The sequence below is a fragment of the Fusarium oxysporum genome, chromosome VI, assembly GCF_013085055.1.
Source record: "Fusarium oxysporum Fo47 chromosome VI, complete sequence".
In the NCBI taxonomy this organism is placed as follows: domain Eukaryota; kingdom Fungi; phylum Ascomycota; class Sordariomycetes; order Hypocreales; family Nectriaceae; genus Fusarium; species Fusarium oxysporum.
The window spans coordinates 3,153,755-3,180,033 of record NC_072845.1 but is presented as its reverse complement, the minus strand read 5'-3'; the positions used below and the strand labels follow the sequence as shown (position 1 = coordinate 3,180,033).

Sequence of the window (26,279 nt, the reverse complement as noted above, 5' to 3'; positions counted from 1 at the left end):
ATTATTGGGTTATTATTATGGTAAGTCTAATATTGTGTCTTTTTCTGAAGCGCGTCTAGCCCATCCGAACCGTTGAAATCGTATACCATCGTGAAGCAATCCATTCTTCTTTAGTAGCAGCTTATATCAATCACATCTTTCTCGTCCATGCCTCAATTCCCAAAAGCAGCCGCAGGATAAGACCTATCCTTCTTCTTTCGCGCCGCAGAGCTACTTCTAGAGCTTGCACCGGAGCCAGTACTTCCTACCCGGGGCGGTGGTGCGAGACGGCTGTTTGCCATATCCTCAGGGAGATCATTCCACTCCGTCTCAGGTCGTTGATTTTGATAGGATTTCCCAGACTGAGGCATGGGAGGTCTTGAGGTGCTATTTTTGGGAGGACCTGACGCTGCGTCCAGGTTGGCAATGTCAGCAGTTGCGCTCGCAAGCACACTATGTTGAGGCGCAGAAGAGGAAGAAGGTAGCAAGTTCCGGACAGAAGCGCCAGTGGGACGGCTGACTAGCCAAGCGGAATTGGGACGCAGCTTGAGATAGTAGCCCTCAATAGGTTGGTTCTCGCGCTTGAAGCCACGACCTTCATACCATTTCAGACCCTCCTCATTCTCAGTCCAAACATGGGCCGTGACAGTTGTCACATTCAAGTTGGGGTCCGATACAGCACCTGCAATGATATTGTCCACTGCAGCGTTCACGAGACCCAGCGATCGATAAGGCGAGAGCAGACATAGCGACTGAATGTATAGATTCTGGGGCATGACTCCCTGACTGTTGGAATCGAGGATGGGTTCAACGCGGCAAACGACACCGCCGACGACCTTGGCTTCAGAACCATTGTGAGCCCAGGTGATTACTCGGGAAAAGCGACCAGATGTCGGATCAACTGCACGTTGATAGAAGCTGTCGGGGTAGCTAACGGGAAGAAGGAGGGCGTTGATGCGACGTAGAGCGTTGATATCGTCGTTCGAGACCAGCCGGATCGTAACTTCTTGAGGGAGAGATGTCGGTAGAGGCGGGATCTGGAACGAGGCTATCGTGGAGTCTGGCGTCTTCGAGGTTGGTGGAGGGGCAGTAGCAGCAGGCGGCGGGGGAGGCCCTGAGAGTTCTATGAGAGCTCCCTGAGAAGGCGGAGGCGCATATTTGGGTGTTTTTGCCGAGAAGAAGGATCGGATAGAGGTTTGGGCGGGTTTTGTGGACGGAAGTGACATATTAACGTGGACGTATGTAAATGTGCAGTTGGAGGTTGATCGAGACAGGTAGAGGTTGTATGTTGTTGAGAGAGGACGGAGGTTGTTTATGAGACAGATATCGACGAACTGTAAACAAGGGAAAAGAAAACTAAGGTTTGGGAAAAGTGAGACAAATACCCAGCCGAAACCCTAAACTATGCACTCTTTGAGTCTAAGTGTCAATCCGGAGCAATGAGGATTATGCTTTCGTGGAGTTATTCAAAGGGTCGAAAAAGCATGGAAGTCCAGAGGGGATGAGGCTCTTGGATAGCCACTAGCGCGGATCACCCAATGAATGGCATTCAAGATGAAGGGATAGCCAATCCCACGTGAGAGATCTAGATTGAAGTCGATCGCCATTCGTTAAGGGAGGCCTTTGATGGGCATTAGATAAATTTAGCAGCATCCGGTATTTTGAAGGGTACCCGCCCCTGAAAGTCGATTGACAGGTGCCGTTTGTGAGTTGTAGGATGAGTAAGTGGTTTGATATTAGTGTCGTGCAGTATTGGATCCATAGTAACAGATGGCACATGGGCAACTCTAGGGATGAGTACAAACATTATACGGTAAGGCATACATTCCATTGATACTGCTCCATCACGACAGACTCTTTGTATATCGGGTATTCCTTGATTCTCTGGGCAATCTTTTATATAAAAGTCGTACGCTATGAGCTGCATTAGTGACATCCAAGCCAGAGGTGATCGATCGTCCCTTGCATCTGTCATGGTTATCAATTAAGCTTCACGCAAGCGAAGCTGCCGGATCTTGATCAATCGATCTTGATAATTACTTTTCGCATCCCGCCGGCATGATAGACTCAGTACCTGAATAATAACATTATCGGGCTGTGGTAAGATACATACTAACCCCTGATCTTGTCAGATTCGTTATATGGGTGGAGATGACTCCATGTCCCTCTCCCAAACTCTACGTCTCTAATTTCAGTGGCTGATACCGACCGAGGTGAGCACTGAGCGCTGGGGCACACTGACTCCCACTGAGGCTCGGGCTCAGTCTCGGGTGGCTTCTGTTAACGTTGACTTTTATTTTTTTGCTTAAAATCTTCCCCTTGACTTTGAACAATCAGAACCAACCGTCTCGTCATCTTTGGTTCGTCGCTGGCATCAAAATTTGTCGCTGCATTTGGGATTCTTTTGTTCTTTTCCTTTTGAATTACTCGCTTCAATAAGCGGGCCATCTATTTCGTCACTTGGGCCGTCAATATCGATCCATCTCAAATATCTTCCCCCGTTACCGAACGCAAACGCTGAACTTGTAGTGCACTGCGCTGGAAACCTCCTACGAACGAAGATTGGAGAATAGAAACTCATCAATTGTTACCTTATTCATCTCACCACTCCCTATTGTTAACTCACTTGGTTTACTCATTGTTTTTATCCGGATCAGAGCGACAATTAGTCGTCATTCTTACTCGTACACATTAATTATTCCTCCTCTTTCACGATTAATTCTCTCACCTTCAACTTTCGATATTTTCTCCCCCAAACTTTTTTCTCTTATCGCAATAACCAGCGCCCCTACTCCGTTATTCACCTCAGTAACACTACTGTACCCCAGCTGCGATTCCGTGCACACCCCCCCTCCGCCCGGTAGCTGCCGTTTCGCTCCTCCGCATCATCACACGATTTCAGTTACACACCCTCCGCTTTTACAGCATTGTTCCTTACAAACTTGTCGGCCCTGGCTCGGACTCAGGATATCCGGCGACATCATGAATGCTGGCACGGGCAGGGCGGGCGTCATAAGCGCCCCAGATGATGCTGCTCCGATGGATAAGTTGGTAAGTATTCGGTCTCTATCTCTTTACTTGCCCACCTCCCTGCGATGCGAAACCAGTCGCCGTCCGCGAGCGCCATCATGTCCTCTGTGGTGATTGCTCATCTCTGCGCCCCTATCGCAGCACCATTGCATCGAAATTGTTGCTCGCTATCCCTCGGCAATGTCTTTTCTAATAAATCGCTAACATGAACCTTTCTCAGGCACATGCTGTACTCGATGATGTGCTTTACAACGTTCTGAGCGATCTCTTGATGAAGACGCACCGCGAAGAGAAGACAGCCAGAGCTACCACCGCTGCCATTCGCATCGAGAAGCTGGCATCCGACGCGTCCGACAGCTCAACGCCAGACTCAAAACCGGACGTACGGATTGAGACCGACGCCGCTATATACGAGGATGGAAAAGTATTGCTGAAGGGCAATCCTCTCAAGACGACCGCTGAGATTCTGTGCCCTCGATGCCATCTGCCCCGACTCCTATACCCAACGGACGGAAAAGGCGCTCAAAAACCCGATCCCGGTGTCATCTACTGCAAGAAACATCCTTATATTGATAAGCCTGGGTGCGACATCTATGGCCAGAGTTGGGTCGCGCCAGGTCCTGGTCGAGGCAAGAAGAAGAAGGATATGGAAAAGAATAATACCGATTCTCCCACCCCCGAACAGCGACCACCCAATGTTCTTTCCTTCCCCTCAGCTACTTGCAGCAAATGCAAGCGTTGCATTCTCGTCACTCGACTGAATAACCATATGGGCTCATGCATTGGGAACAGTGGTCGCAATGCCAGTCGAGCTGCAGCGCAGAAGTTGAGCAATGGCGGATCTCAGAATGACACAACGCCACCTTCATCACAAAAGGCGACTCCTGCGCCAGGCTCCCGCGCCGCCAGCCCGAAGAAGCGCGATGCCAGCGACGAAGAGGAAGATTCTGAGAACAGTCACAAGAAGAAGAAGCTCAAGCCTACTTCCTCGGTCACCAAGAAGGTGATTCTCAAGACGAAGCCGAACCTCAAAAAGGACAAACCTAAGGGTCTGTCGTCCTTAAGCCAGGAGCAGAAGGCCGACTACAGCAACAGTGAATCCGTTGAGGTGGCACCCAAGAAGGTTGTGTCTAAGGGTATCAGTCCTGTTAAGAAGCTTAAGATGAACAAACCTCCGCTGGGGTCTCCCAAGCCCAAGCCCAGCCTCATCCGCGAGGCAACTGGAGAGTCAGAATCTTCAGACACTCTCTCATCCCCTCCTCAGTAGACCTCGCTCGGGAACAGCATCATGAGCGATGTGTCATCGATCTGATGGCGTGTCAGGCTGTACTCTTAGTGTCAGCCTGGCCTACACGCATCAGCATGAATGTCATGGTTGGATACGATAGAAGCAGGCAGTACGTCACGCGACAAAGGACATCATTTGCTTATCGCTTGCTTCTCAAGAACATTTACTCTACTTGTATTATCATCAATACATCATTGCATTGGAATGGCGAGCTGGTTGGCTAAGGTTACCGGGACCGGATATTTACAGCATCCATGGAAAAGGGACCGGGGCGTTTTTGGCGTAATGAGTACAACAATGGATATTTGCAGAAATATGATCTTGAACGCGACCTGTGACCGTGATCGTGACTAGTGACTTTTAATCCTGAACGCCAATGCTAGAGATGTCTAATCCACTCCGCGAATGCTTTCTATCTAGACCTCCTCCTCCTCCTCTACAACGCGAGCCTTGACAATCTTGATGTCCTCGATAGGCCTGTCCTCAGACCCAGTCTTGACCATGCCCATCCTCTTCACAGTACTCATGCCAGATTTGACCCTTCCAAAGATAGTGTGTTTGCCATCAAGCCAAGGCGTAGGCGCAAGCGTGATAAAAAACTGCGATCCGTTTGTGTTGGGGCCTGCGTTGGCCATGCTCAAGATACCAGCGCCTGTGTGCTTGAGACCCGGATCGATCTCGTCCTCGAACTTCTCGCCGTAGATAGAGCTTCCGCCGCGACCCGTTCCTGTTGGGTCGCCGCCCTGGATCATGAAATTGGGGATGATGCGGTGGAAGATGGTGTTGTCGTAGTAGCCGCGACGGACAAGGGTGGTGAAGTTATTGCAGGTCTTAGGGGCGTGGGTGGTGTAGAGCTCAAGGGTGAGCGAGCCCTGTAACTTGTCAGTAGTTGTAGTCAAAGCCGAGACTTTGTGACGTACCATTGTGGTCTCGAGTGATATGTTCGTTGTCATGATTGCGATGCTGTGTTGGGTGTGGTGTAAGTTGTTTATGATGGAGGGGAAATTTATCTGCCAAACCCATCCGTAGACACAACCAGCTTTAGTCTACGAACATGGAGCAGTGAGGTCACTGGCGGCTGGGCTATAAGATTAAGGCAAACATTCCACATGGGATATCATAGTATCACTACTGTCAAGGTAACTAACTTGTTTTTCTTTTTCCTGCTGTCAACGTTTGTTGTGCTTTTCCTACCAAAGTACCTTAAGGTCGGCATGTCTATCTCTATTCGACATGATAGTGGGTGTGGCGCAGGTTACGCCTTGAGTTCCTGGCGTTTTTAGCACTGCGAGCTGCATGATTGGTCACTTGGGCCCCAAACAACTCTGTAGCAAAACGCAGGCCACTACATTTCAGCCCCATAACCTTCTGTTTCCATTCAGCTCGGCGAGCTTTTACACTTTCATCAGACGTCATTCAACAAAGATACTGCATGTCAGGACTTTGTTCTTTTTCTGTGCTTTGTCGACCTTTCATGCAGGAAAACAATCATTCTTTTCTTTTAAACTATACTGCAATTTTGCTACAGAAACAACGGGGTCAACGTGCTGAAAAATTGTCACGAAATGTCATGACTGTGGCCCTTAACTCTCACTTTACACAACTTGTCCAGGCTTAGAACACGTTGCTTTCCCTCCATCACCAACATTAGCAACGTCTTCCAGTCAAACCATGGCAGAAAACGCTACAAATCCAGCCGCCCTAGAGGGCTCTTTCGATGCTCTAAATTCTACCCTCGCCAATGGGCAAAATTGGCTCTCATCTTTTGCACATATTAAAGATCTGAGTTTTGTTATGCTTGAAGTCAGGCTCGTCCTCAGCGCTATTGGCATCATCTATCTCGGTGCCCACGCTGCTCTTCGGCGACCCCCATCTGCGCAACCTGCGAAGAAAAAGAAGCCTGGTTCCAAAGATGACGACGAGGAGCGTTTTGCCCAGGGACTAGAGCCCTCCGATGCCATTATTTTCCCGCTTATGGCTGGTGCCGTCCTTATCGGCCTGTACTACCTGATTCAGTGGCTTAAGGACCCTGACATTCTGAACAAAATTCTGCGCTGGTACATGTCTACCATGTCGGTTGCTAGTCTTGTATCAATCTATTCTCATGGTATTGAGGTGGTGACCAGCCTGGCGTTTCCACGATACTGGCGCGGCCGTGACGGGCGACTAAGGGAAGCGGATCAAAAGACAAGATCAGTACAAGTCTGCGATGATGCGGGTAACCCTGACGCAGCCATCCCTAAAACGCAAAACCCCTTTCCTGGACCATTTGCTTGTTTGGCGTTCTCGGAGAAGATCCGCAAGTCTGGCTGGGAGCTTCGAGGCCTCCTTAAGCGGCATTGGGCCATCAAGCTCTTCATCCATGGAATGGGCAAAGAGGAAGGTCGAATCAAGTTTGCTCATGTAGTGTCCTTGGTTATGGCACTAGCCACGGCGCTCATTTATTCATCAACTACCTCCCCCTTGTTGAGTAATATGCTTGGTTACGCCATGTGCTATGGCTCCATTCAACTCATCTCGCCCACAGATTTCTTGACTAGTACTCTGATCCTGGTTGGTCTGTTCTTTTACGACATCATAATGGTATTTTACACGTGAGTTATAGGGCTGATCTTGAGATTGACTCCAAAGCTAAGCATTTTCAGCCCCTATATGGTTACAGTAGCAACCAAGTTGGACGTCCCAATCAAGCTCACTTTCGAGGCTGCAGAGCGTAAGAGTATCCTCGGACTGGGTGACATTGTCATTCCAGGCATGGTCATGGCCCTAGCCCTTCGGTTTGACCTCTGGCTCCATTATGATCAAAAGATCAAGTATGAGAGCACTGACCTGAAGCTCATTGAGAAGGACCCGACATCAGGCGCTCTCATCACACGGAGCGAGACTAAACACAAGGAGGTTAAGGCCAAGTACGTCAACGTCAAAGGAAAATGGGGAGATAGCCTTTGGACGCGTGGAACATTCTTTATCTTTGGGTCGCAGCAGCTGCCCCCTGACTTGGCGGCTGCACACTTTCGCAAGACTTACTTTCATGCCTCCGTCATTGGGTATCTTCTCGGCATGCTGGTTACCTTGGCTATGCTCTTGATTTTCAAGCGTGGCCAACCTGCATTGTTGTATCTCGTTCCTGGCGTTCTGGGATCTCTCTGGCTGACAGGACTGGTGCGTGGAGAAATTAAGCAGATGTGGAAATACACCGAAGATGGAAGCCTAGACAAGATTGATGTGGTTGTGGACTTGGATGGCGAGGGCAACGCGATCAAGACCCTCGGCAAACTAGAAGACGGCGTCGTGGATACAACTAAAAAGGACGAAAAGAAAGACGGAGAGGACAAACCCAAGGATAAAGAAGATAGAAAAGCAAAGGAAGGGGACAAGAGCGAAAGCAAGGAAGAACGTCATGTATTCTTACTCTCGGTTGATGCTGAGCCAGAGACAGAATAAGCGGAGGTTTCATGGCCGTAGTTTTGATGACGGGGTCTGCGTACAGTAGCAATGCGTCAGCGGAGGTCCATGAATATTAAACACATGAGAGTCATAGAGTAGACATGAACGGTTCAAAGCTTAGTCTATGAGGCTGGCTCTGTGTCTATATACGTCAAGTAACTTGTCCCGCATAAGCAACTGTCGCTTCTAGGCCAACCGAGAGAAGGGCTTTTTATCATTATCATTAACATTAATATTAAATCTGGACTGCTTCAAAATAAAATAAGAATCATTATCTCAGTGTCTCCGTATCCATCCACATCATACGCGTACCCTGTATCTCTTCAATAATAGCATAATTTCGAGTCTGTATTAGTAGACATCGGCCACCACCAACGTCCTTAATCCCCTGCACCGCGTAAAGGTTCAGACTCTTCGCAGGGGTCGTTCCATCCACTCAGATCCAACGTAGCAATGCTTTGCTTTGCTTTGCTTTGCTTTGGACTGGGCTTCCTTTGGGGTTTTGTTGTGCCCAACACTCGGCGTTAAGATGGGCGGGGTGAATAGTGAAAAGTCGAGCGTGCTGCATGCCGAGAGTACATCCGATGTTTCCTTGACTGTAGCTTTTGAATAGTCTCTATGGTTTCGTGTGGTGACAAGAACTGGCTTTGGCAGATACACTGGTTGGCGCAACACAGCTCGTTTGGCTCGAGCCAGAAAATGGTAAAGTAGAAAATACTGCTGTGCTGAGAAGAAAAAAGACTCAGCTGGAGCAGAGAAAGAAGTAATATAAGATAAGAATGGAAGTCTCCTCTCGGACACATAATGAGCCCGTTGTGGTTTAATGGCTGATCATGGTTGTGGTTGTCAAGGAGAGAAAAAAGTGCAGGATGCCCGTACAAGACTCGACTGCATAATTAGGTCTCAAGAATGAAGAAAGGGATGAGAACCTGTAGAGCACATTCAAAGTTCTCCTCATGGCCTCTTATTATACTTCATGTTCGTTGCTGTATGATAATGTTCGTTCGGCCGGCCCGTAATCAAGACCCCACCTCCGACAGGCCCGGTTTCGTCTTTTCGGCTTCCGAGTCTCACCTGTCTTGTCACAGTCTCGTCTCAACTCCATCACCTACTTCAAATGGTTCTTTCACTGGAAGCCTGAAACGCTAGCTCTCCAGCACTCCAAGGCAACAGTTGTAGCAATGATGAGTAGGACCCAATCCTCACCTACGGTCATCCAATGGGTGATCGACACTCGTCCACTTTGGCCATCCGCTCTCAAGACCAAAGACCTCACATCCGCTGTAAGTGCTCTAGTCATCCACTTTAACCTGATACTCATGTCATACCTTAGGCTTCACGTGCACTCTCACTCCTCACCGAGGAGGAACAATCTTCTGTCCTGAGATACTACCACGTCCGCGATGCCAAGCTCGCTCTCGCTTCGGCTCTTCTTAAGCGCTACGCAATCTCTCGCTTCTGTCACGTCCCCTGGTTCCAGGCCAAGACTACCCGAGACGCTCGAACCAAACCCGTGTTTGTTTTGCCAAGCGGTGATGAGCCGCTGATCTTTAACGTCTCGCATCAGGCCGGTCTCGCGGTTCTTCTGGCCGTTCATGATCCGCCAAAGGGCCTTGCCGTGGGAGTTGATGTTGTCTGTCCATCAGAACGGCGAGATCGAGATCTGAGTAGTTTGGAACAAGACGGGTGGGCTAGTTTCGTCGACATTCATGCCGATGTCTTTGGAGCGGGAGAAGTCTCAGCGCTTAAGAGCATGAACCCTGTTCCTGCCGCTCAAGAACGAGATCGTGCATTGCGCTACTTTTATGCACTTTGGTGTCTCCGTGAAGCCTATGTCAAGATGACAGGGGATGCTCTTCTGGCAAGCTGGTTGAAGGACCTCGAGATGCACAACTTTGCCCCGCCAGAAGACATGGAGGAAGCCCAAGAGGTTCGACTGAGAGGCAAGAAGGTTGAAGGCGTGGACGTGAGACTGATGCCGCTACTCGAGGAATACATGATCTCCACAGCTGTAAGAAACGGTGATAATGGGGAGAGGGTCGAGCTCGGAGAGTTTCAAAGCCTTGATATGGAGGAAGTATTGGCATTTGGGGAAAAGGCATCCAAATCATGATTATAGAACGGTTTATGAATAATGAGGAATGCAAGCGCAGTTGTCTGACAACAGAGTTTCTTATTTTCTTTGGTCATTTCTCATAGGCTAGTTACATCGCATCTCTCGATAGATAGACATCACATTTCCGTCTTTAGAAGTTCTTACCGAAGAACTCAAGGACTGTCTTGTAACCCCTTTCATACTCCTCCTTGACGCGGTTGTCACTGAGATCGGCACGAGCGGCCATCCAGCCGTGGATCTGGTCCTTGAAGGTCTCTACGTGCTTGGCCACTTTGAGGTTGTCCTCAAACTTCTTGACCTCCTCATCGGGCTCCTCCTTGGATGCGAGAAGCATGGTAGGGACCGAAAGGCCCTCAGCATCAGAAGCGTCTACCATGGCGGGGTGGATCTGGGCGGCAATGGAGAAGGGGTTAGAGTCTGCCTTGACGCTGAGAGCAACGACCTTGCCACCCCAGCAATACTATTTAGACTTGTCAGTACTGAAACATAGCTGCAACCAAATAGCACTTACTCCGATGATTCCGAACTTCTCGATGGAAGAGTCCTGGTCCTTGACAGCCTTTACATAGTCAGGAACTTGGCCGGCAACCTTGGGGGGAGGATAGGTGCCGAAGAAGTCTCCAAGCTGCTTCTTCTTGTCGTCGTTGTCGGGAGGGTAGCTGATATCGAATTAGCGGTTAGTGAGGCTCTACATAGTCGTTGTTAAAACAGATGAGAACGCGAGCTCTCACATCTCAATGGGGCAGGGGCTGCCCTTGAACCAGTCAGGAATGAAGACCTTGTACTTCTGGTGAGCATCACTGAAGGCGAGGATGTCAGCTCCCTGAAGAGTCTGATCGAAGTATCCAAAGATGTCGTAGATCACGACAATGGCCTTCTTAGCGTCGACGGGACCAGTAACATCTGCCCAAGTTAATTGCTGTCTCTTCATGTGCTAGGAGTCGTCCTACAAGTCTTATACCCTCCGATCTCCTTATAAGTTCCCTTTGCCTCATATCCCTTAGAGACAACAGGAGGTATGTTGCAGCAGGCCTCGTTGTGGCCGTGAGATGCGGGCATAGGCGTCATGATGGATGAATTAGAATGGCAATTGCTGGGGGTGCGCCTAATGGATGAGATCTCTGTTTAGCTGAGTCTTGGGGTTGATAACGGTCGAGTTTTAACCGGTAAGAGGATATCAACGACTTACAGGGCTTGTTCTGCAGCAAGTGAGAAAGAAAATTGCCGATAATGTGATTGCAGAAGGTGACAGAATTAAAATGGTTGTGATTCCTCGATTGCGGGGAGGAGGGGTGGGAGCTTGAATGGAGAGAGAGGACCAATGATGTCACGATTTACTCAGGAATAGCAAGTCGTCCCGTCCATATCTCTTGAGATGGCAAGTTCTGCTCTCTTCTCCCTATTCGTGGAATCACTTCTGTTCCATTAATGCATGTCCATTTATCTCAAGTTCAATGCTTCATGCTCATTTGAATTGACATTCAATCACGAATGCATCATCCGCTTCCTGCTGTACACTACCTACCTAAGGTAAGGTACCGGGCAGCGGCCCCGGCCGGCCCGGGTGGGGGAACATAATCAACAGATGCGGCAGATAGCAATATCCATCGTCATAATCTCGCAATAACGGCAAAAGTTACTCTGATTATGACTGATACATTTTGTTTTATTTTTGAATCTAAGACTTGAAAAGTGCTATCGCTTTGCTCTGAAAATTCATTCATCGGATTTCCGTTCCCTAAAAGATGGTCATTGTCCATTCAACGCTGTCCCATAACATGATATATCCTCAAGCCAAAGGCCAAAACTCCGTTGTGCCTATGCAATTATGTACCAGAACTCCTTCTTATGCCATCTTTTTATTTACCCGCCATGTTTCGGTTGGTAATTCCGCCAGTCTCAGCCTGTTCCAGACAGTTTGAGATCAACTACATGATGCTCCCGTCTCTATTCCGCATGTGATCCCTGACCTTGGCCAACGCCACCATTCTTGAATCGAAATGTAATTCCACCTGGGCTGTAGCTGTTTTCCAGCCCTCTAAATGATGCCGATCATCTCACTGGGGAGTTCGGGCTGAGTCCTCCCATCCGTCGTACCACCACTTGCATCTTCTCAATGAGCTCCGGTATCCTGTATGGCTTTACCATAACGTCGTCACACCCAGCTTGCTTGGCTTCCATAACCTGTTCCGGTCGTGCGTTGGCCGTAACAGCAATGATGGGAATGCGACCTCCAGACGCACAAAAAATTTCCCCCTCCGCTTCTAGTTCGCGAATGATTCGCGTGCACGTCAACCCATCCTGAATCGGCATCTCGATATCCATAAGAACGAGATTGATAGCTATAGGTAGCGGGTTCATGTTACTCCTCCCCGAGCGGCTACTGCCTGCCTTGAGGCCAAGTCCCGGGGCACCACCTTGCCTGCGTTTCAGCTTGTCGAGTGCTTCAATTCCATGATTAGCAACATCTACCATGTAGCCTCGGTCTGTCAACCCGCGTCTCGTGATTTGCTGGTTGATCAGGTTGTCCTCGACAACAAGAATCCCATCAAGCCGAACATTTCCTCCTGGATTCTGATGCTTCTGCAAGCGAATGTCTCGACAGGGTCGTTTGCCATCAGCTTCCGCACCGTCAGCACCAGCAATCAACCTGGCTGCAGCCGCGGCAGCGAGCGCTTCGTTCCGAGAGGCTTCACTTGGCACGTAAGCCTCGATGTAGAACGCGAACGTTGATCCCACGCCAGATTGACTGGAGACGCCAATCGCACCGTTCTGGAGTTCTGTCAAGCGTCTGGAAATGAACAACCCAAGTCCTGATCCTCCGTATTTGGTGTGTGTCTTGGCGCTCGCTTGAACGAACTTATTGAAGAGGCTGCCCATCTCTTCCACCGTCAGACCCTGGCCCGTATCCTTTACCTCGAACAAGAGATACACAGGACGAGTACGTCCCTTGAGGGCGGGTTGGTCGTATTCCTCTGAAACATCGCAGAATCGAGGAATAAACTGAACCACTGTCATAGCCTCTCCTGGTGGTTCCAGAGACCCTTTCACCCCGACAGTGACATTCCGGGTGGTGCCAGACTTGGTGAACTTCAACGCGTTCGTGAGGAGGTTGATCAAGACTTGCTGAACTCTGCTTGGGTCCAAGTCCAGATAGTCATACGCGAGATCCTTGTACGACTTGTCGACATAAGAGGTCAACTCAATATCTACACGACGAGCCTCCACTTCAAACATCTTGAGAGCGCCGTTCACAATCTGGATGGGATCTACGGTGCAGGGCGTTACGGCCAACAACTTGGAGTCAAGTTTAGACATTGTGAGAATATCATCAACAATGCGTTTCTGGTGTTGAGCGCACGTCACAATGGTCTCGGCATTTTCGATGCTGTCCTCCAAGAGCTTCTTCTCCTCGGCGGATCTTTCGCTAACACTTCTCTCATCACCTTGAGAGCCGTTTCGTGTTGGTGTAAGAGGTGCAGAGTTGTCACTGATGTCTTGCACTCTTGCAAGAGAGGCAATAATTGCGTCGGTACAGTGAAGGATAGCGCTTAATGGATTCCGCATCTCGTGTGAGGTCATGTCGATAAAGTTTTCCTGCTGACGCTTCGACTCGATTGCCTCTTCTTTGCGACGCTTCTCTTGCTCCAATTGCCATTTCTGTATTGAAACGTCGCTCAGGCAGCCGGTAAAAGATTGAATCACGCCGTCAGAGCTTCTGACTGGCATGAACGTAGCAAGCACCCATCGCGGGGCCACAGATGAATTCCCGTCGCTGTCCTCTGTCACCCAGCCGTTGCGGAGTCGAAACTCGGCCGTTTCGGTCCGTCCTGATTCGACTAGCCTATCGAGGCTTTCCTGTAGAATATGCAAATCTTCCTTCACAACACATTCTGGCCAAGGTCTCACATCGGTCTTGGTGAGATCGACCTTCTCCAAGTCTGTCAGTTCCCAGAAAAGATTGTTCGCGCTAAGCAGTCTTCCATCCATGCTGACATCGTACATTCCAACCGTGGCAAACTCGGCGAGGCGCTTTAGGTTCTCTGCTTCTTGTGCCCGGCGGACCGCCTCCTCGGCCGTGTCTTTTTGTACTGTTACGTCAGTCAGGCAAGTAAGAATTCGAATGACACTGCCATCTGGAGCTCGCTCGGCCTTTGTAGAAGCCAGGATATGACGCAAGACTGTTTCGTCAATTGAAGATAAAGGACCTGTAGAAGACTTGAAGCTCTTCGCGCCCGTTGTGTTCTTGTTCCGGGCGATGCGGTATTCGAAAGTAACAGTGTCGACTTTCTGGACGTCTTTGTATGCTTGTATAACTTTTTGTTTATCTTCCTCGAGCACTGACTCGAGCAGTGCGCTTTGCACGATTGATCCTCTTGGACATCCGGTGATACGATGCCAGGCATCATTGGCAAAGGTGATATTACCTTCGACGTCCACAAAGCACATACCCACGGGGATAAAGTCTGCAACCGCGGTAAACGTTTGCATAGATCTCTCTGTCTGTTCAGTTTGGTACTCTAGTCGCTGCTTAAGCATAGCATTATCATAGGCAGCCTGCTCGGTAATGTTGCGCCGCCGCCGGGCCTCCTCTTCTAAGAGAACTGTGGAAGCAAGAGAGCTCGTAAGCTTCTGGCTCAACAAGGATATAAACTGTCGATAATCGTTATCGTATGGGCGTCGGGGATTCAAGCCTAAGAATAGAATACCCATAGCGTCTTCTTCTTTAGTTGGACGAATAGGCAACACGATGGCAGCCTGGCAAGGGTCACCGAAGCCGCGCCATGCTAAACCGTGCAACAGGCTTTTTGGCAATGTGTCGTCCTTTGTCTGCAAAAGGATTGGTTGGCGGTGGTCCAATGACTTCCTCATGATAGAAGCCATCCCCTCATCTGTTTCCCTGAGGTTGAGGACTTGAGGAGCAATCGCATGTCCCTCCGGCACGCCCAGCGAGCCCTCAAGATGACAAATCTTGGGGCAATCATATTTTGAAAGGGAGGTGTCGGATTCGTCGTCTGCCACGGAGTACAAAAAGGCCAATGGGACATCGTAGGTTGGGCTCCAGCGTTCCAGTTCCTCAATCGTCCTAGACCAGTACGACTTGGCATCCTTCGTAGAGACCAGAGCCTCACCGAGATCAATAAGCATTTTCATCCTTCGCTCCCAAAGTCGCCTTGAGGTCATTTCGAGTAGGGAGTGCTGGATTCCGAGGCATTTCTTGTCGTAGACAATGGGGACCATAGAAGATTTGACATATGTCTCTTCATGTGAGCCGTCTGCCAAGGGGATGAAAAATTTGGACTCATCCTCAGCATTCGAATAGTTCTTCAATGGCGAAGCCGTCATTTCATCGAGTCTAGTCTTGAGGTGAGGCCAAGCTTCAGGTGCTGGTCGTCCTAAAAGTCCAGGATGTCGAGCGCCGTAGTATTTTGAAAAGGCTTCATTGTAGATGGTGACATACTCAGGACCCCAATAGAGCGCCACTGGTCGCGAATCTGAAACGAGTTGATTAAATGTATGCTGAAGTTGAGCGGGCCAATCTGACATGGGTCCCAGAGATGTCGACTCCCAATCCACATTTTGAACCACGTCAAGAAATGGCTCTGCTTCGGAGTCGGAGACAGGAATCATAAGCCCTGGGTTTGATTCATCGCGATAAAGCAACGGAGTTTTGCTCTCCGACTTTTTTCGAGACGGTAAACGCGCATTGTCCAGTGGCGATTTTTGGGGATATTTTCTAGTCGTCTCGCCCTCCTTTCCCTCTATTCGAACTTTGCGCGGGGGCTCTGACGAAGGAGGCGTTTCATTCCCACTCATCACCACCCATTGACCCAGAACTATGCTTCGTGTCCAGTAAACACCAAGATATGGGAGCGAGTGTTGCGTATTTGATGGTGCAGGACCTGAGGCATCTGTTTGAGACGTTGGCGTAGATGGTGGGCTGGTGACCCAATTCCAGAACGGCGAGTGGGAAGCATCTTGAGGGATAGAGGCAATGGAGTGGTCGAGGGTATAAGAGTTCTGTAAGGCAGGGTTTCGATACAGGATGTCGGCCGAATAATGGGATATCTTGGAGCGTGTCTGCTCGGGTAATGCAACGACGAATGTTGGTCGAGGGTCAGAAGCGACGAGGTCGATAAGACCGAGGTGTTGAAGAGCTGGAGGCGGCATTGAGCAGTATGATCATGCCAAAGCCCGAACGATGAGACTATGAGGGCTGGGAGAAGTCGATACGGCTCAGCAACTACTGAGGAAGTGGACGACGAGCGCTCTAAGATCGAGAGAGAGGTGAGGTATTGGTCGTATTTTGTGTCGTCATTGCAGTCGCAAACTGGAGGGGCCTCGAGGTAGGATCTCAGTGATGATCGAGGTCGTCGAAGTAGCACGCGATCAGTGACGTGTAATTGGAAACGAAAAGAAAGTTTCGGGTCCGTTCAGCCCAAAGAAGAATATGAAGCCATCGTTTTGTCGTGGTCGGGGAGAAATTGAATGGGTATGGGCGTGTTATGTTGGCCTTGGTTAGTACGGGACGGGAGGTTCTGAATCGCCAGCGCCAGGCAGGTGCTAGGATTGGGGATCTACTGTAAGCCTGTAATGTGCGTCGGTGGGGTATCTTATGCCTTGCGCCCTGCTGCAGAAGAAGCCTGAGTGGATGGACAAGTTTGTTAGTGGGTGATGAATGATGAATGACAAAACTTAGTGGCTTTTTCACCACAAGAGGAACGGTCATTTTAGTGGCTGTCTCCACTACAGTACCTGCTTCTTGGTTCTTGGCTGCTGGTGAATTCCTGGATTCCAAGTTCTAAATCAAGCTTCGATTTCTTCTTACTCATATGACACTGAATAAGAGCCGCTCTATGCGATACTTCCCATGGTGAAACTCTCATTCAAACACATCAGTCTGGTTCTGCAAATAGATCAGGAAGACCTCACCGTAGTTCTTCGGACTCGCCTGAAATAAACCCCTTACAGACCACACACGCTAAGACACGCCATGCACTCTACTGGAGATCGAGTAGAGATGGGGGCTGGGGTTTGAGAGGCTAGAGAGGCTAAGCAATGATTGCACCGGTGGCCTATGAAAACCAGCATCATTGAATGAGGCGCCATGGGCAAAAACAGAAGGAGAAAGAGAGGCCATCCCCGAAATGGAACATATTATCTGGCATACATTGTTGGGATGGCAATGTCTAGGAGATGGTGTCGAAAGTGACCGAAAGTGAAAGTTGCCGGTGCCATGACTCGAGGTGTTTCAACTGAGCGAATTTTCTAGGAGAAGTTCGATGAGACGAAACCCCCATGGAGAGGATCCTGGTCCGTAACTGTTTAAAGGATTCAGCCAAGCACAATATTGTCATGTTGAGTGCAATGAACCAAAACGCTCGCAACTTGAAGACCTACCTGCCATCGCAATAAAAACGATGCCGATTATCAAATACACATCAGAAGAGGCAGCATGCATTGCAATTGCAAGATGGACGAAGCCAACTTGATGATGAGGATAGCCGAAGAGCATGCAACTGCACCTCGCTAACTACGATATCTGATTCGCTGCATCGACACTAGGTATGTGTTTTTTGATACAAAACGGAACTATGTGCGTATAGCGCAACACCACGGCATGCAGCTCATGGAGGCAAGACTACCTACTTGCCATCCTTACAACAGCGCTAAGAGCATTACAGCCATGAGATACCCGTCTTGGAAGCCATCTTCGTATCGGCGAATTTGAGATCGGGATATTGACCCAGAGGCACTTTATGATATGCGCAGTCAACGCCTTGGCATGCCTGCACCCACCGATCTCGGAATTTGTCTCACGTGGCATGGGCATCAAACCGATCGATCAATGATGGGATTGGTGAGTGGGTTTACTAGCTTTTCGGGTGACAACTGTCATCCTCGTGCACATTGCTTATCCTACCTGTTTGAGTTTGGCTCGCACTCGGGTGCTTGCGCATCTCCCGAACTCACCAAGCTCTCGGAACCGTGCTAGTCAACAAGCTTCAGTCCCAGTCCCAAGTTGGACTTGGCCGCTGCTAAGAAATGCTGGTATCTCAAGTAGGTAGGGGAAGTCCGCGATTACCTGGCCCACCACAGACGCAAAGGTTCCATGGATGAATGCTTCGTATTCTAGTTGTTGAGTTGCTAAGTTTGCAGCAGAGACACGTACAACACTAGGGCAGAGATGTGAATTTCGTGGTAGGCAGAGCCTCTGGCCTTGGTAATACGAGTCGCGAGTCAGCGGAGTAGCAAGACATTGGATAACATATTCAGCAGTCTAGGGGCTTGATCTGCCAAAAGCCTTGGCAAGATCTCTTGGTAATCCTAATCAGATCTCGCCTTCCAGTTTAGTCGTTGGTAAATACCTACCTTAGCTGCCTTGGCAACTATCTCCCGATCGATAGGCACCCTGTCCGAGGTAGACTCCACGATGGCTTCTGTGTGGCGCGTTTAGAGCAGGTACCTGACAGTATCCTGAGTCTCAAGCACCTCAGGTGCCTGGCCCAACAGCCTGGCTCCTGGGGCTTTATTAATTGTCCGATGGGCGTCACTGGTTCCTGCTTGGCACTACCAATCCTTCCAAGCCTGAGGTAACTTGATGGATATCGATCGCATCCATCCAACTGCTCTAGATGCTAGGCATTCTTCACTTCAACTTTACAAAACTCCATTGAGAAATATCTCTCATTTATCAATTGGAAGTCTATTACCACAGTCTTTGCGATTGCAAGACCAGCACTAGTTTACGGGAAATCCTTTCAATCATCGTCATTCGCTTTCATTCTATCACAATGTGCAAGTGCTTCACCATCACCATCGACACTCACGGTGTCCGTGAGCGCCATCATTTGTCTCACAAGGGCCTTTTCACTACGCGACAGGCAGAGTACTTCTGCCCCGTCCATGAATGTCATCGTGTCATATGGATAACTCGACCTGTTGTTCAGCCTTTCTGTGGAGATTGTGCTGCCGTTATCTTCCACGGGCATTCTTCTGCCTTTTGGATCCACTCACAAGACCTCAAGGCTTCCGCGATCGAACTTCCTTTAATGGCAGATGAGAGCGTGGGATCACCTATAAATGCAAACAGGGATACTCTCGATCAAGTTGTCGATATGCCGAATTCTGACAGTTCTGGACAAGCCCAACCACGATGCGCTACCTTCTACCCATATTACATATCGTGGCTTGTCAACTAGTACTTTGATTGAACATCCTCGCATACCGACTATGTTTCTTTTGAAGTTCATAACATTCGATGGCCTTCAGGCTTACCAGCCATGCTGTGAGAACATTGATCACATTTAACATCTTCAGACCATTGCGCGCTATTGAACACGATAGCGATCCGGCTTTCGAGGCAGCTCGTGAATGGTCGGTCATGCATCATCCAAGCCCGCCAACACTTACCCTAGGATATAAGATAGGTACTGGCACTCATCTACAACTTTTCCTGCACAATGTTGCAGCCTGAACAAACTGAAGAATACATCTAGGAGATGCGGGCTTGGCTTATGCATTGGTATCAAGTTGCCGACAACCTCTTCACAAAGTTTAATGTCTTTGCCACTGCGCCAAATCCCGATTGGTTCATGAGACCTCGAACACGCCCCAGGTCACGGCCCAGATCAGCGCCGGTCGAAAGCACACCATCCCCAATATTTAATCTCGTACTGGACTCAGAAGCGGACGATATAGACCGTCTGGTCGCGCCAGTATCCTCGAGTATATTCGACTGGTCCAGCCGTCCATCTAAAGCCACTGAGATCAATACCGATGGTCAACCAGCCATATTCGACCCAACTCCAGGTGGCCGAGTATTCACTTCCCAGGGACGTCTTGGCAGTGCAAGCACCAGTGGTGTTTTAAGGCCATGGTTTCGCTACAATCATACTGTTGAAGGGTCATTACCTCTCGGTGTTATAGACACAACCTCCCCTTGGCACAATCCTATAACTGGGCAATTTGTGCCCCTGGAGGACTTTTATGAGGAAAATTTGTTTGAATCCGCCAGCGACTCCTCCTGCTCGGTTTGCGAATCACTATTTGATTACGAAGTCGAGAATGTATCATCACAAGCACACTCTGACCCTTTGAAATTGGCATGACTGCGGGAAGTTCTGCCAGTGGGTAGTTTGAGGTATTTGAAGGCTTGAGGTTGGGGATTTGATTAGCAAGCGTCAAGAATGAATAGCGACCAAATATACAACAAGTTTTATTCAGGTTTCAAGGTTACGTGCACGCTCATGTTCTGCCACCTCCGTTTAGACCAAAACCACCCACCGAGGATTTCTCGGTATCCCGTATATACTCGTCTGAGTTGTTGTCTGTCTGCCTGCATGCTTCGGCTTAGCCAGAGTCTACTGCTGAAGCCTATATCGCTTTGGTTTACTGGGCAGCAACTAGACTCATATAGATTCCCCACACAACACCAGCCAACGCACCAACAAGGTTGCGTCCCTCAACGGTCTTGACAGCAGCAAAGTTGACGATGCTGACAGCAGGCCAAAGCTTCCAGCCGGCAAATATAAGGGGAGCAAAATCGACCTTGGCAGCCTCCCAAACGGCTGTCCAGTCAACACGTCCAAAGTCCAGAGTGCCTGGCGAAGTCCAATACGTGATGGCCTTGGCGAGACTGGTAATGACGGGAGCGGGCTGGATAGCTGAACGTAGGGCATGTGTGTATGTGCTAAAGAGCAGGGTGTTCACAGCAGCACCAGCAGTCTGGTCGAGAAAGAACTTGATAAGTGTGTTCCGTATAGAAAGCTTGGGTTGAGTCTTTTTAGCATCTTTGGAGTCCTTAGCTTTAGGGGCATCATCAGGATGAGCGGGAAATGTCGATTCAAGAAAATCTTGCCTGGGACGTGTCAGTCTGAAGGTTCCAAAGGGAAGAAGAAGCATACCAGTAGAAGTTGGGTGGTGTACAAATAACGTTGAAGAGGAGGAACTGAAACACAGGGATCCAGTCTATCACAATATCGTTCTAAGATGAAGATAGTCAATACCAGCATTCGAACATCTCAAGGCATATGTAAATACCAGATTTACCCCAGCTCTGTAGGCCGAGATGCCTTGAGCCAAGATATTGGCGATGCCGCCCAAAGCAGCACTCTGAATGGTGGCCATGACCACGGGAGGGTAGTCCATTTTTGTTATTATTGTACGAAAACTCAGGGGTTTATGTGAATGGAAGAGAAGACGATGTTGTAGAGTTGATAAGAATAGAGACGTGTTAAGTTGAGATAGTGAGATCGGCGCTAAGATAGGCGAGCCAAGATTTCTGAGGACACTCTACCCAAGTACTGAGAGTGCTGGGTTGTTTTCGGTTACTCAAGTTGGATTGTATACTTAGCAAAAGCAGCTCGTGAAAGCGGTGTATTTTTTCAGTGAAACAAGAGAGACAGGGACTTGAATGAATCATTCAAGAGATGTGTGGAGAGAGATGTAGTTTGATGCGAGCCGTGCCTAATTGGTTAATATCAACTACACCCTTTCCTTTACTAGGCACGCATGTGCTGCAGGTGAGTAGTCATGGAGTGACTTTAGGCAAATATCTTTTAAATCTATAGCTCATAGTTGAATAAATTAAATCATTGACGTTTTTTATGCTTCGTCGTTCAGATCAAGCTGTTATCATACATCCCCAGTCATCCCTCATTACCGTCTCCGCCCCGTTGTTCGTTGGCCAATGTTTATATTTCCCAGATGTCTCTAAGCCCCTTTAAGTGAAATGCAGATATCCTAGACACAACAAGCGATTCACTTGTGAGCTATCGCTTATTATGCCCTGGTGAGAAGCCACATGAAGAAGAGCTGCACAAAGTAGGAGTAGATGAAAAGAAACTTTGTGCGTTGGCTGCGTTTCGCCCGTGAGTCCGTCTGCATTGGCCCGCTGGAGCCGGCAGATGTTTCAGGCAGGAGGACGTACTTGAGTGATCGCATCTAAGCAAATGGTTAGCAGGTGTATGTTTGCATTGCCAACTAATCATGCAACTTACCAAAAAGAGCGAGTTTGCAAGGTAGGTGTAGACAAAGACCAACCAGCCAACCCAGCCACCGGTACCCTTGCCGCCGTTAAGGATCTCGGCAACGACAATAGTGACAATAATTCCGACAAACTTGTACCCAGAATAGGCAATCAAGTCAAGAAGTTGGGATTGGCTAGAGATGCTCAGGAGGTAGCATCCCAGCTTCAAGAAGAAGATCTCAACGATGACAACAATTAGACTAACTGTAGCTGTCTTTCCAAGAAGTTCTGGTTGGAATTGGTTGTTTAGACCAGCGATCAGCGTCGAGAGGAGAATGTATGTCACAAGTGCCATAACTGTACTACAATTAGCCAACTCGTCCGAATCTGGCGGTCTCCAACCTTGCATGGCGCACCTGGAATATACATATCGGGACTGTTGATGTCTTCTCGTGGGGGTAGATACCAGCCCTCTTGTCCATTCTGCCCAACAGCCTGCTTGCGAGACCAAGGCTTGTGCCTCCAGGGGAAAAGGACGAGGAAGAGTTTATTGACGACGTATGAGTTGGAGACATTAAAGTAATGCTTGAGGGCAGAGACATTGACGTATCGGCCAAACTATCGCGGCAGTTAGTACCAGGTGCCACAAAGACCACCGTGTTGCTGATAGGACTCACGTTCTGCTCCATATACTCCTGTCCATGCTTAAAGGCCGTCTGTCCAAACTGCGCCGCCACCTGCGCTGTAGGGTCGTTCATGAAGTTGCCATATTGGCCAAAGACGTTGCCGCTGGTGCCTCCCTGCTGCTGATATGGATTTCCTCCCGCGTTGGCAGCGTAGCCTTGCTGTGATTGCGCGGAGCCTGGAGGGGGAGGCGGCGATCTTAATTGAGGGACGGTCGACACATGCTGAGGAACTGGGTGGTGAAGGGGAGGCGACTGCGCGTATGTCGCTCGCTGCATGACGGATGGGAGTGCGTGTTCTTTATGCGCTAGGTATTATTCTGCTATTCTGCGGCGTTTCGAGGTCTCGAGTTGAGTTTAGGTGAGTTGGTGATGACTGATGACGAGATTAAACGTAAAGCTGGTGTTTGTTCAGTTCCTGGTAGGTCAAGTTCAGGAAATGTGTCGATTTCATCTGATTGGGCGCTAGCATCATGGAGAGCTCCAGCCTGGCAACCTCCACTGCCACAGTGAGGGAGCTCAACGTCAGCCCCTGTTTCCAGAAGGAGCACGTGATTGTTTCGATATCTAATTCAACATAGAGGCAGAGACGCCTGAGTTTATTCAGAAGAGATTTGTCATTAGGTAGTGAAAACAAAATATTCTCAGTTGACCTGATTCATATTATCATGTTCACCTGCGTACTCTCAATTGATCGTAGCATGACTGCTCCTGGGGTTGGATTTTCTTCCCCAAAGAAGGCCTAGGCTCAAACGGCGTGTCCGGGTTGAGTCCCTGTCCTTTCTTTTTGATGTGCAGTGCAGCGGTTTTATCTTATCTTTAACTAGACTTGCCCATTACCTAGTCTGGGCTCCCACTCTGTGCTACAGTAGCCACATCTACCAACGAATATTCGCCTCCCCGTTGGCTTGCGCCTTAATTCTCCCACCAGCATCATCATTCCTCTTGTCTAACGTTCAAGAGGGATACTCGCAAAATGTTAGATTCCTTCGAAATATTAACCACCTCGGGCGTGGTCGTTTGGTCACGCACTTATACTCCCATAAACCCTTCCATCATCAACAACTTCATCGCAGACACTTTTATCGAGGAGAAGAGTGGCGCCATTGCCCTCAGCGACTCAAGGTCCGCGGCTGTCAACACTCCCTACAAGAGCGATCAACATACTCTCAAATGGACTCTGGTTAAGGAATTGGGCGTTATCTTCGTCGTGAGTCCTGAGTCTTGCTTGTCATGATGGCTTCTCCCCCGATCCTCGGCGCTGACGTCTCCACCCCCTCTCTAGGCCGTCTACCGATCCCTCCTCCACCTCTCATGGGTCGACAAGCTCGTTGATAATATCAAGACTATCTTCGTCAAGCTCTACGGTGAACAATTGACCAAGCCGCATACTACCCTCGTCGAATGCCATGCCTTCGATGAATACTTCGACATACAACTCGAGGAGCTTGACCAGACTAGTACTAAGGTTCCCTCCACTACCATCACGGCTGGCGCAGTCCCATTAGAAGAAGAAATTATCCCAGGGAACACTGGCGACAACCCTCCCGTTGCGCCAGGTCTAACATACCGAGGGCGCCACCTCAATGGGCCTCAGGATGCCCTTTCAGCCGACGAGTCAACCCCCGCTTTGACGCCGAACGGATCGCGACCCGGAACACCGAATAACCATCTCCTTGTCGCAAAGGGTGGCCCTATCGCAAAGATTTCTCGCCGGGCGCGCAAAGCGAAGAACCAGACTTCAGCTCCGGTGTCTTCCGGCGACGAAGCGCCGCGAAAGAAGAAGGCAGTCGCCAAAAAGGGGCGCAAATGGGACGCCGATGGCTTCGCCGATGAGGAAGACGATGTCCAGCTTGACTATTCCGCAAAGGCGCATGCTACCAGTGACTCTGAGGTTGAGGCAATGGGGCGATCAACAGCTGTGGATGAGATTGATTCCAACACATGGGGCTCAACATCAAAGGGCAAGTTCGTGCTCAAGGATCTTGGGGACGAGGTGCATGAGATCCTAGCTTCAGAAGCAGAGAAGGCAGCGGGAGCAAAGACACAAACCAGATCTGGCCTCTTGGGGTCGGGCGTCAGCGCTATTAGCGGTCTTTTCCGTAACGTTGTTGGAGGCAAGACATTGACTAAAGAGGATCTCGACAAGGCTATGAAGGGTATGGAGGAGCACTTGCTTCAGAAGAACGTGGCACGAGAGGCTGCCGTTCGGCTATGCGAAGGTGTTGAGAAGGAATTGCTTGGTGTCAAAACTGGCAGTTTCGAGAGTACGTTCACTGACCGTTATCATGCCCTGTTGACTCCATTCTGACCAGTTTTGCAGGTATTAATGCCAGAATTCAAGCCGCCATGGAGGCCTCGCTCACAAAGATGCTTACCCCAACATCATCCCTCGACCTTCTTCGCGAAATAGACGCTATCACGGCTCCCCCAGTGACATCTCTCCGCAAGGCTCGTCCCTATGTTATGTCAATCGTGGGCGTCAATGGTGTAGGAAAGTCCACCAACCTCTCCAAAATCTGCTTCTTCCTCCTCCAGAATAAGTACAAGGTTCTGATCGCCGCTGGTGACACTTTCCGCTCTGGCGCTGTTGAGCAACTTGCTGTTCACGTCCGCAACCTCAAGGAGTTGACGGCTCGTGAAGGTGGTCGCGTTGAGCTTTACCAGAAAGGCTATGGCAAGGATGCTGCTACTGTTGCAAAGGATGCCGTGACCCATGCTGCGCACGAGGGCTACGACGTCGTTCTCATTGACACAGCCGGTAGAAGACATAACGATCAACGTCTTATGTCTTCTCTTGAGAAATTTGCGAAGTTTGCTCAACCTGACAAGATCCTCATGGTTGGCGAGGTACGTCATCCGTTCTTTGAAACCCATTTCTGCATTAACTAATTTCAATCTCAGGCTCTTGTAGGTACCGACTCAGTCGCTCAAGCACGCAACTTCAACGCTGCTTTTGGTGCTGTTCGCACACTTGATGGCTTTATCATCTCCAAGTGTGACACTGTTGGTGACATGGTCGGCACTCTTGTTAGTCTTGTTCACGCGACAAATGTCCCTGTACTTTTTGTCGGTGTTGGTCAGCACTATTCAGACCTGCGGAATTTCTCGGTGAAATGGGCGGTAGAGAAGCTTCTCAGTAACCACTGAAAAAGAAAATCACAGTAGTCTTGGACATCGTGGTGTTGTTCGTTGATTCTAATAGCTTTATGTCACATAACGTTAACAAGAGAAGGATTCCCACTATACACCTGATGATGGTAGTCTGGTTCAAAACAAGTGTGCCGGCATCTTCACAACGGCAGGACGTCATTCCAATTTGTTGCATCTGTTTAACAATTCATTTGAGAGTAGATTATGATTATGTACAACGAGCAATCGTCTTCGATGCTGTACCGCGCCAAAATTGACGTCCATCACACCGCTATGCAAACGACAGTGAGTAGAATAACTGAAATAACAAAACTTGTCGGTCCACTATCATTTTCAGCCGTTGTTTTTTTAGTCCTTTTTCTTGTATAGGTTTGGCCGCCTTCTTCATTAACCAGTCTTCCTCCAAAACACGAGCTTCATCATGAAGTTGAACAATGCGAGACAAAGAAAAGACTCCATGAAAATAAAGAACAAATAATCCCAATCTGTGTAGCATAAACATCAATCCAAAAGGGGGTATCTTTCTAGGTTCGCAGTCTTGGTGAAACTAGTGTAATAATGTGAACCGCATATATGTATGCATCGGCCGTAGTTGATGATTCTGACAAAGGA

The 26,279-nt window shown here is 49.2% G+C and overlaps 11 protein-coding genes across 11 annotated transcripts; 4 read left to right on the top strand and 7 right to left on the bottom strand.

The window, feature by feature from the left end:
• Positions 1 to 3: 3 nt before the first annotated feature.
• On the bottom strand, positions 4 to 1,447 carry FOBCDRAFT_43636 (uncharacterized protein). Its single transcript, XM_031185950.3, has one exon. It carries the CDS (start codon positions 1,203 to 1,205, stop codon positions 153 to 155), a length of 1,053 nt encoding a protein of 350 aa, XP_031037085.2. The 5' UTR covers positions 1,206 to 1,447; the 3' UTR covers positions 4 to 152.
• Positions 1,448 to 2,757: 1,310 nt separating this feature from the next.
• FOBCDRAFT_43627 (uncharacterized protein) lies at positions 2,758 to 4,620 on the top strand. Its single transcript, XM_031185951.3, has 2 exons — positions 2,758 to 3,030; positions 3,230 to 4,620. The coding sequence occupies exons 1-2, from the start codon at positions 2,962 to 2,964 to the stop codon at positions 4,274 to 4,276; spliced, it is 1,116 nt and encodes a 371-aa protein (XP_031037086.2). The 5' UTR covers positions 2,758 to 2,961; the 3' UTR covers positions 4,277 to 4,620.
• A 10-nt stretch (positions 4,621 to 4,630) lies between these two features.
• FOBCDRAFT_226679 (cyclophilin-like domain-containing protein) lies at positions 4,631 to 5,486 on the bottom strand. Its single transcript, XM_031185953.3, has 2 exons — positions 5,218 to 5,486; positions 4,631 to 5,169 (listed from the first exon to the last, which is right to left on the bottom strand). Exons 1-2 carry the CDS (start codon positions 5,248 to 5,250, stop codon positions 4,714 to 4,716), a joined length of 489 nt encoding a protein of 162 aa, XP_031037088.1. The 5' UTR covers positions 5,251 to 5,486; the 3' UTR covers positions 4,631 to 4,713.
• Positions 5,487 to 5,696: 210 nt separating this feature from the next.
• Positions 5,697 to 8,155, top strand: FOBCDRAFT_226678 (aspartic endopeptidase). Its single transcript, XM_031185954.3, has 2 exons — positions 5,697 to 6,891; positions 6,943 to 8,155. The coding sequence occupies exons 1-2, from the start codon at positions 5,969 to 5,971 to the stop codon at positions 7,739 to 7,741; spliced, it is 1,722 nt and encodes a 573-aa protein (XP_031037089.2). The 5' UTR covers positions 5,697 to 5,968; the 3' UTR covers positions 7,742 to 8,155.
• Positions 8,156 to 8,827: 672 nt separating this feature from the next.
• Positions 8,828 to 9,924, top strand: FOBCDRAFT_43602 (uncharacterized protein). Its single transcript, XM_031185956.3, has 2 exons — positions 8,828 to 9,027; positions 9,078 to 9,924. The coding sequence occupies exons 1-2, from the start codon at positions 8,926 to 8,928 to the stop codon at positions 9,855 to 9,857; spliced, it is 882 nt and encodes a 293-aa protein (XP_031037091.3). The 5' UTR covers positions 8,828 to 8,925; the 3' UTR covers positions 9,858 to 9,924.
• Positions 9,925 to 9,990: 66 nt separating this feature from the next.
• FOBCDRAFT_275860 (Alpha/Beta hydrolase protein) lies at positions 9,991 to 10,928 on the bottom strand (the record flags this gene model as incomplete). Its single annotated transcript, XM_031185958.2, has 4 exons — positions 9,991 to 10,320; positions 10,372 to 10,519; positions 10,592 to 10,763; positions 10,811 to 10,928. 4 exons carry the CDS (start codon positions 10,926 to 10,928, stop codon positions 9,991 to 9,993), a joined length of 768 nt encoding a protein of 255 aa, XP_031037093.2.
• Positions 10,929 to 11,540: 612 nt separating this feature from the next.
• Positions 11,541 to 16,385, bottom strand: FOBCDRAFT_295149 (uncharacterized protein). The gene has a single exon (XM_054705119.2). The coding sequence runs from the start codon at positions 16,029 to 16,031 to the stop codon at positions 11,913 to 11,915; it is 4,119 nt and encodes a 1,372-aa protein (XP_054561094.1). The 5' UTR covers positions 16,032 to 16,385; the 3' UTR covers positions 11,541 to 11,912.
• A 3,687-nt stretch (positions 16,386 to 20,072) lies between these two features.
• FOBCDRAFT_226665 (uncharacterized protein) lies at positions 20,073 to 21,290 on the bottom strand. The gene is made up of 3 exons (XM_059609718.1): positions 20,904 to 21,290; positions 20,768 to 20,847; positions 20,073 to 20,721 (listed from the first exon to the last, which is right to left on the bottom strand). Exons 1-3 carry the CDS (start codon positions 21,009 to 21,011, stop codon positions 20,253 to 20,255), a joined length of 657 nt encoding a protein of 218 aa, XP_059465179.1. The 5' UTR covers positions 21,012 to 21,290; the 3' UTR covers positions 20,073 to 20,252.
• A 111-nt stretch (positions 21,291 to 21,401) lies between these two features.
• FOBCDRAFT_226662 (protein transporter YIF1) lies at positions 21,402 to 22,998 on the bottom strand. Its single transcript, XM_031185963.3, has 4 exons — positions 22,509 to 22,998; positions 22,248 to 22,449; positions 21,863 to 22,188; positions 21,402 to 21,806 (listed from the first exon to the last, which is right to left on the bottom strand). Exons 1-4 carry the CDS (start codon positions 22,791 to 22,793, stop codon positions 21,645 to 21,647), a joined length of 975 nt encoding a protein of 324 aa, XP_031037098.1. The 5' UTR covers positions 22,794 to 22,998; the 3' UTR covers positions 21,402 to 21,644.
• Positions 22,999 to 23,340: 342 nt separating this feature from the next.
• On the top strand, positions 23,341 to 25,825 carry FOBCDRAFT_43575 (signal recognition particle, alpha subunit, N-terminal-domain-containing protein). Its single transcript, XM_031185964.3, has 4 exons — positions 23,341 to 23,724; positions 23,800 to 24,781; positions 24,838 to 25,364; positions 25,419 to 25,825. The coding sequence occupies exons 1-4, from the start codon at positions 23,491 to 23,493 to the stop codon at positions 25,662 to 25,664; spliced, it is 1,989 nt and encodes a 662-aa protein (XP_031037099.2). The 5' UTR covers positions 23,341 to 23,490; the 3' UTR covers positions 25,665 to 25,825.
• A 1-nt stretch (position 25,826) lies between these two features.
• Positions 25,827 to 26,257, bottom strand: FOBCDRAFT_43576 (uncharacterized protein). Its single transcript, XM_059612195.1, has one exon. It carries the CDS (start codon positions 26,167 to 26,169, stop codon positions 25,939 to 25,941), a length of 231 nt encoding a protein of 76 aa, XP_059467387.1. The 5' UTR covers positions 26,170 to 26,257; the 3' UTR covers positions 25,827 to 25,938.
• Positions 26,258 to 26,279: the final 22 nt, after the last annotated feature.